This window comes from Arachis hypogaea, chromosome 1 (genome assembly GCF_003086295.3).
Source record: "Arachis hypogaea cultivar Tifrunner chromosome 1, arahy.Tifrunner.gnm2.J5K5, whole genome shotgun sequence".
Taxonomy (NCBI): Eukaryota; Viridiplantae; Streptophyta; class Magnoliopsida; order Fabales; family Fabaceae; genus Arachis; species Arachis hypogaea.
In genome coordinates this window covers 13472383-13481093 of record NC_092036.1, presented here as the reverse complement: position 1 = coordinate 13481093, position 8711 = coordinate 13472383, and the positions used below count along the sequence as shown (strand labels likewise).

The 8711-nt window shown below is 30.7% G+C and overlaps 1 protein-coding gene across 1 annotated transcript; it reads right to left on the bottom strand.

Annotated features, from left to right (window-relative positions):
• Window positions 1-352: 352 nt before the first annotated feature.
• On the bottom strand, window positions 353-1331 carry LOC112798156 (probable calcium-binding protein CML17). Its single transcript, XM_025841365.3, has one exon. It carries the CDS (start codon window positions 1005-1007, stop codon window positions 507-509), a length of 501 nt encoding a protein of 166 aa, XP_025697150.1. The 5' UTR covers window positions 1008-1331; the 3' UTR covers window positions 353-506.
• Window positions 1332-8711: the final 7380 nt, after the last annotated feature.

The following is an 8711-nucleotide window of genomic DNA, read 5'->3' as shown; positions in this document are numbered from 1 at the left end:
ACTAAAACGATTGATTCTCTAATATTTTCCAAAACTTAATTCATTCAAAACTATTCAAACAAATTAATTATTTTATTTTATATTCTTTCATTATTGCTGAAAAATTTAAGTAATATTAAAGATAATAAATATAATATTACATACATAAAATTAAAAATACTGAGATAGATAAAATATTTTTGAATTTTTGTCAGTCTACCGTTACCATTCTCATAATAAATACATTAATTAATTAACGCCCATCCCTAAACACAAACAGATCATGAGATCATCTACTCTATCCACATAATTGTCCAGTAAAGACTAAAGAGGACCTTTTAAGCCACCGTATGAGTGGCTTGCTTCGTACAAATAGATTATATACAGTAGATTATTAAAAAGAGCAATTAATTAATACCATTTGTCATGAGCAGCTGATTCATTTATGAATGAGTACGTAGTTGGAAAGAATAAACTGAGGTACGATGGAATCATTTACACACCTAGGGAGAAATTAACTTGAGTGGCTAGGCCCATGAATTATCAAAAGCAGCAGAAGTGATAGCGTGAGAGAATTCCTGAAAATTGATGCGGCCATCACCATCGGTGTCAGCCTCCCGGATCATGCCAGTGAGCTCGTCGGCGGTGAGGGCGTGGCCGAGGCGGGCCATGGAGTGCGCAAGCTCGGCCGCGGTGATGAAACCATTGCCATCGCGGTCGAACATCTTGAAGAGCTGGCGCAACTGCTCTTCTGTGTAGGGCGACTTAGCCGGGAGGATTTCAGGGGCTACGAGGGCGACGAACTCAGAGAACTCGATGAGGCCGTTGTTGTTGGTGTCGGCCTTGTTGATGAAGGCCTCCAGCTGGTCCCCGCTGGGCTTTAGCCCCAGCGACCTCAGAAGGGAGCTCAGCTCCAGCTGTGTCAGGCTTCCGTCGTTGTTCCTATCGAACGAACGGAATATCTCCCTCAACTCTGCGATATGCTCCTCGTCCAAATTCGTTCCTTGATGCTTCTTGTTGCCGCTCATTCTGCGATTGATTTCCACCTGTGCCTTTCTATCTATCTATCAATCGATCAATCAAATCAATGATAAATTAATGGTCTTTCTTTTCTCTCTGTCTACTTTATTATTAATTAGTTTGAGGATGCAAATTAAAACTAACTAGCCATGACTAGATCAAATCATCCAATTCCAACAGGCAAGGACGGGATGGGATCGGAGATCAAAGCAAGTGCTTAGATGCAATGCGAGGTGATGTGATGGGATGTGGTTGTTCTCTCTCTTCCCTCCCCGGCCATATCCTTCTCCGACGGCGTCTCCGAACTCCCAGGTATGTTTGACCCAAATGTCGGATCTGTAGGTTTTGTTTGAATCTTCCAAACAAACACTTTACACATGATTTTTACCATCTATCGCGTCAAAATTCGTAGTTAACAATTTTTGTTTGGTATAAATTTGTACCTAACTTGAATAATTGACAATTGGATTTAATTAGCAAGGAGATGAACACTATTATAAAAAATTAAAAATCAATTTATTGCGTATCAAAAATCAATTATTAAATTAATTATTTATATAATATATATAAAATATAATATATTAAAAAATATAAAATAATACATATATTTATACATAAGAAAAAAGCTTAGTATACAAGCGATTAGGGCTTGTAACTATTACAAGTTCATTAACGCCTAATCCGCTAAAACACGCTGCAACTCCTACGTCACTTACACGCGCCATACAAAGATCCCGCGTTTGTATAACTACCAAATTTAAAAGATTTGTTTCCTTCTTTGTTTTCTTTTTTTTCAAATTTCATCGTTCTTCTTCTCGCGCGTCTTCCCCTGGTTTTTCGATCGTTCTTTTCCTCTCCTTTCTCATTGGTTTGTTCTTCGTTTTGACATGGTGTATTTATAGATTTTGATATAGTGTATTCTGCAACCTCTCTGTTGTTGATGACCAGTTTGTTCCGAAGGTTGGAATGACCTTTACCACCCTTGAAGATGCTCGAAAATTTTACAGAAACTATACCAAGGTTGCAGGTTTTTCTACAAGAGTTCGGAGCACAAATAGAAAGGAAAATGAGATTAAGAATCAATTGATTACATGTAGTAGAGAGGGAAAATGAAACTCTCATAGCAAAGACTCATTTGATAGGAATTGGAATGATTTCCTGCTAAACTTTGGTCTTGTGGACAACAAGTGGCTTTCATGTAGTGTTGGGTTAAAATCTGCAGCAGGGGTGTAAATTTAATTTGTTATCGGGTGTATTTATAGTCTGTGTTTGGGTGTATTATGCAGATCTCTATGCAGACCGTCATATTTGGGTTCCAATCTATCTGGATCACCACTTCATATTATAGTGCCTGTAAATCAGACATTTTGAATACACCAGAGAGAGTTTAATTAATTTTGGTCTTGTGGACAACAAGTGGCTTTCAGGTAGTGTTGGGTTAAAATCTGCAACAGGGGTGTAAATTTAATTTGTTATCGGGTGTATTTATAGTCTGTGTTTGGGTGTATTATGCAGATGTCTATGCAGACCGTCATATATGGGTTCCAATCTATCTGGATCACAACTTCATATTATAGTGCCTGTAGATCAGACATTTTGAATACACCAGAGAGAGTTTAATTAATTTTGGTCTTGTGGACAACAAGTGGCTTTCAGGTAGTGTTGGGTTAAAATCTGCAGTAGGGGTGTAAATTTAATTTTTTATCGGGTGTATTTATAGTCTGTGTTTGGGTGTATTATGCAGATCTCTATGCAGACCGTCATATATGGGTTCCAATCTATCTGGATCACCACTTCATATTATAGTACCTGTAAATCAAACATTTTGAATACACCAGAGAGAGTTTAATTAATTTTGGTCTTGTGGACAACAAGTGGCTTTCAGGTAGTGTTGGGTTAAAATCTGCAGCAGGGGTGTAAATTTAATTTATTATCGGGTGTATTTATAGTCTGTGTTTGGGTGTATTATGCAGATCTCTATGCAGACCGTCATATATGGGTTCCAATCTATCTGGATCACCACTTCATATTATAGTGCCTGTAGATCAGACATTTTGAATACACCAGAGAGAGTTTAATTAATTTTGGTCTTGTGGACAACAAGTGGCTTTCAGGTAGTGTTGGGTTAAAATCTGCAGCAGGGGTGTAAATTTAATTTGTTATCGGGTGTATTTATAGTCTGTGTTTGGGTGTATTATGCAGATGTCTATGCAGACCGTCATATATGGGTTCTAATCTATCTGGATCACCACTTCATATTATAGTACCTGTAAATCAGACATTTTGAATACACCAGAGAGAGTTTAATTAATTTTGGTCTTGTGGACAACAAGTGGCTTTCAGGTAGTGTTGGGTTAAAATCTGCAGCAGGGGTGTAAATTTAATTTGTTATCGGGTGTATTTATAGTCTGTATTTGGGTGTATTATGCAGATCTCTATGCAGACCGTCATATATGGGTTCCAATCTATCTGGATCACCACTTCATATTATAGTACCTGTAAATCATGCATAATTCAGAACTCTTTCTCTTTCTCCTCCTCATCTTCTGCTGCTTCTTCTTCTTCAAAAACGATTTTACCATGAAAAATCGAAAAAAATGAGAAAACAGAGAGAAAAGACGTAAATGAAGAAGAAGAAGAAAAAGAGGAAAACGAGGAAGAAGAACGTGCAGAAACGAAAGAAAAGGAGAAGAAGAAGAGTAAGAGGAAGAAGAACGTGCAGCAAGAAGAATAAGAAAAATTTCAGAAACCATGAAAATCGAAAAAAAAAAACGAAGAAGAAGAAGAGGAAGAGGAAGAGGAAGAGGAAGAGGAAGAAGAAGACGAAGAAGAGAAGAAGAAGAAGAAGAAGACGAAGAGAACCGTTTGAGTGGGGCGCATGTAGTTACGCTCCATTCAAAATGAGTTAATGCGCGTGTTAATGAAGTTTGGGCTGATAACTTGTAAAACTTGTACGGCCTTTTTACTTGTATGTGTAGCAGACCCCTATACATAAATATATTATGACTTTAATCTAAACATAAGTTTTAATTTTTTTTAAGATATTACATTTTTTTTGGTGACTAAGTATTATATATATAAAATAATTTTTAAATAAATTATAACAATATTGTCATAACATTTTAATGATATTAAAATATAAATTAATATTTTAAATTTATTTTAAAAATATATATAAAAAATAATATTAGACAAGTTCATATTTGATAATATTTAAATATATTTAAATATATAAAAAATATTTTTTATTTTTTATTAATATACAGTTAAACACACAAAAAATAAATATCAAACAAATATTAATTGAGTGTCGTATCTAATAGCACGACTAAATGAAATATTCATATACTTTAAAAATTGTGGCTCACTTTTAACTTACATAGTTACATATAATATAATATTTTTATATAAAAATATAGTTGATTCGTTAAATAGTTTGACTAATTTAATATAATATATGTTTACATAATTACATCTACCATCTTCATAACATCTTGGTAAGAAAAGCTAACTTACGTGTAAAGCAACATAGCCCAACAAAAATAGTAAATGAATAAAGCATAGCAAAAAAAGAATTCCCAAAAAAAAAAAGAATACAAAGACAAAAGTTAGCTAAAAAAAAAACATCTTTTTCTCAAATGAATATTTTTGTGTGTGGATAAATTAATAATAAATTAACTTTTTAGTTTTTTGAAATAGAATTAAGAGAGATTAAATTATATAGAATTTAAAAGATAAGAGATTAATTGTCTTTTTATTTTTAAAATATTCTATAATACAAAAATAATATAAAATGAGTAATCTCGTATTTTTTGTATTTATACTTGTTTAACTTTGTATATATATATTTTTAGTAGAGTAACGAAAAAAAAAATTCCCAAAAAAAAAAGAATACAAAGAAAAAAGTTAGCTAAAAAAAATCTTTTTTTTCAAATGAATATTTTTGTGTGTGGATAAATTAGTAATAAATTAACTTTTTAGTTTTTTGAAATAGAATTAAGAGAGATTAAATTATATAGAATTTAAAAGATAAGAGATTAATTGTCTTTTTATTTTTAAAATATTCTATAATACAAAAATAATATAAAATGAGTAATCTCGTATTTTTTGTATTTATACTTGTTTAACTTTGTATATATATTTTTAGTAGAGTAATTAAAATTTTCTTAGCAAATAATAAAATCATAATTTATGAATGCTAAAAGTTAGTTATTAATATAATCTTTATTAGTATTTTAATAATAAATGTGAATTTAATTTCGTCAAGTTATAATTCAAATGACATAATTTTCTCGTCCTCATTTAGAAGTGATTTGATGGAGAATATTAGAGTATAATTAATATCAATTAGTATTATTTAGCATATCTAAATATTTATTATAAAATATTACGTATTTATTATTTCTATTCTCTTAACACACATAAATTTTTTTTATATTGTATCATTTCACACAACTTAAATAAACACATATTTTTTCTGTTGCCCTTTCTTATCTTTTTCACACAACTATTGTTATTTTTTCAGAAAGTCTCTCGTTTCATAAAAAAAGCAAAAAACAGGTAACTGTAGCTATATCTTTAGCTGAGCATCGTACTTTGGCATCGGCTACATGTGAAGAATTATGGTTGTTCTATGTGCTTGCTACTTTCAAATTGCCTTTAACCAAGCCAATTCAGTTATTTTGTGACAACAAATCTACTTTGCGCATGGCTGCAAATTTGAGATTCTACGAAAGAACCAAGTATATATATTGAATCGACTGCCATATGGTGCATGATTAAACTCAAAGTGAGATTATTAAACTCCTCCTAATTACTTCAGTGAATTAGTTGGCAAATATGTTCATCAAAGCTCTCTTTGTTCTCAGACATTTCAACACCTTTCACTCCAAGTTAGAAATGTCGAACTTAATTTTTCTAGTTTGTGAGAGAATGGAGAAAATATGACTGATCCAGCCAAGAGAAAGAAAAGGTGACAGAATGATGCATGCATGCATAACTAACTAAAATGTTTATGAAGTTTGTTATGCTAGAGTTGCTATTAGCTACGTACCGGTGTTAGTTGCTGTAACTAAATATTTAAGAGTTAGTTAAGTTAACTGAAAGATTATTCATAACAGGCAACGGAAGAAAAGGAGATAATCCTAAAGATTTATTTTTGTGTTTAAATTTTATTCCAATAATAATGTATACATCAGATCTAAATACCTGTGTATGCTAGTAAAAATAATTTTCTCCTTCGATGGTACGAAGGCGCTATGCGTATCCACACCGAGACTAACCTTTGCTGTCAACACGTTGACCAATGGACATCTGATCTAAATTGAAAAATCTCTTGTAACTCTTTGCACGCCATAACCTTCTTCTCCAAGAATTAGGCTCACATACATTTATGTGTGTAGAGGTAAAGGAATAAAAACATTATTTTTCTCTCTTTTTCATATTCCTCTACTCTTGGCATACATATATATAGTATGAGATTTGTTACTGATTTTAAATTTGAATCTCAATTCAAATTTAAATCATATCTTGAAATTCTAAATCTGAATCTTTCAAATTTATGAATAATATCATAACTCAATTTGAAACAGAATCAGTTAGGATCACATCTAAATTTAGAATTCAAATTTAGAAATAGAATAACTAATTATTTTCAAATTTTATTTAATATTCTCAATTATCATACTATTATTATATTCTTGGTGCTAGCAAAGAATATAATAATATTCCATTTGAATTAATATAATTATTTATTTGATCAAATCAAAATAATAATTAAATAATTCTATAGCAAAGATTAGAACACTCGTTAGTGTGTGACCCTATAGGTTCAATACTAAGCGGGTAGTAAATTAGTCATACTAAATTTACTAATCAAGGTTGGCGTCTAGCAACACTCCTCAACGACCCGATAGTATGAAGTAATATATTTTTACTAAGAACCTTAGAAGAACAAAGTATAATTCCTTCCATCTTTCCAACTCTTGGTTAACCCTTAGAGTATGGTTTAATTATCAAACTCTAACTTGTTACCATTATTATAATGAACTTTGAACGACTTAAGAAACTCATTTCTTCATTCATTCAATCTTCTTGGCCAAGATTTTATTCATCTCAGTCATTATAATCATAAAGCTCAACCTCTTTACCGATAGTTAACGGATTCCTTATTGACTAATCATTAATTCTACAAGTATTTAAATCATACTCAATATCCATTCAACTAGCACGCTAGGGTATTAGGTGTCCGGAATCAAAGTATAATAAATACATTATTAATTACTATGACAGTCGCAGGTCAAGGGAAACTCTATTACTATGTTCATCTTGAAAATGTCCTATTGACAAATATACGGTAATTATAACTATTAGGAATTCTCAAGGTGAGTCAGTTTAATGGTCATATCTCTATATGCACCATATATATATATAATTTAATAAATGAGATATATTAATCTTCATCCAATGAAGACCATTATATATATATTGATCTTTTTGGATTATTAATATCCTTTTTAATAATCATATGATCAAGAACAATTTAGATTAAATTATAAAAGATTTATCTCTTAATATTATGATCACTATCACAATGATAAATCTCTAAATTTAATCAAGGACCTTATTATATTAACATTTTAATATAATAACATAACAAATTATTTGACAAATGATTGATTGGATTGTGGTCATACTATTTATTCCCAATAATCTCCCACTTGCATCAGAGCCAATCATGATAGATTGGATCTTGGGCATACTATTATCACAATATAATCTTCCACTTGCACTAGAGCCAATCAATCATGTATATAATTTTTTAATGCACATTTGTGTTTATCAAAACTCTTTTGACCTTAAACACCTTTGCTCTTGAGCATGTTTGCTTGACCTTTTGTAAAATACACCTAGTGCTTAATAAATATCACGTTTTCTCAAAACGTGAAATCTCCCACTACAATAATGCATAATTTTATTTTAAGGACAATTCTTATTGAATATGATTATAAAAAATCTAAATAACCATTAGATCTATCTTTATAGAATTGTATCATTATACAAATAGGCTACTTTTTCGAAAAGTTAGTTTGACGATCAAACCTTTTATACTTTCAGGAGAAAGTATATCCTCTATTGAGTGATATATAATTCTAATAAAAGTAATTGTACTCCTACTCTTTCTTTAAGATGGAATCCCTTTTCTAAAAAGGAGTTTAACCTCTTATCATAGACACTTTGTTATAAGAAAAGTGATAAAAATAATCTCATTATTTCTTTAGGGTAACCAATAAATCTCATTTATTGGACCTAATATCAATTATATTGTTGTGCAATCTCTTAACACATATAAGACATCTCCAAACTCTAATGTTCTTGAGTTTTAACTTATGTCTTTTCCATATCTCATATGAGTAAAAAATTGATTTAATGAGAAATTTGTTAATTTAGCAACATTTTTAAAATGTAGTCTAAATATTTAACAAACAATGATACTCAACTAAATCCAATTTCATGTTTCTTAAACATGATGGAATGCATAGAATACTAGTATTTGTGCATAGAGTGAATCTCATTCTCTCTTCAATAGAATATCAATTAGTTAATTAGAGATTTTACTTTAAGCTCTTATAATAAAAATACTCAATATCTTTATTATTGGTCAAAGAAACCCTTTAAGAGTAATTTTGATTCACATCCTCAATACTCATATT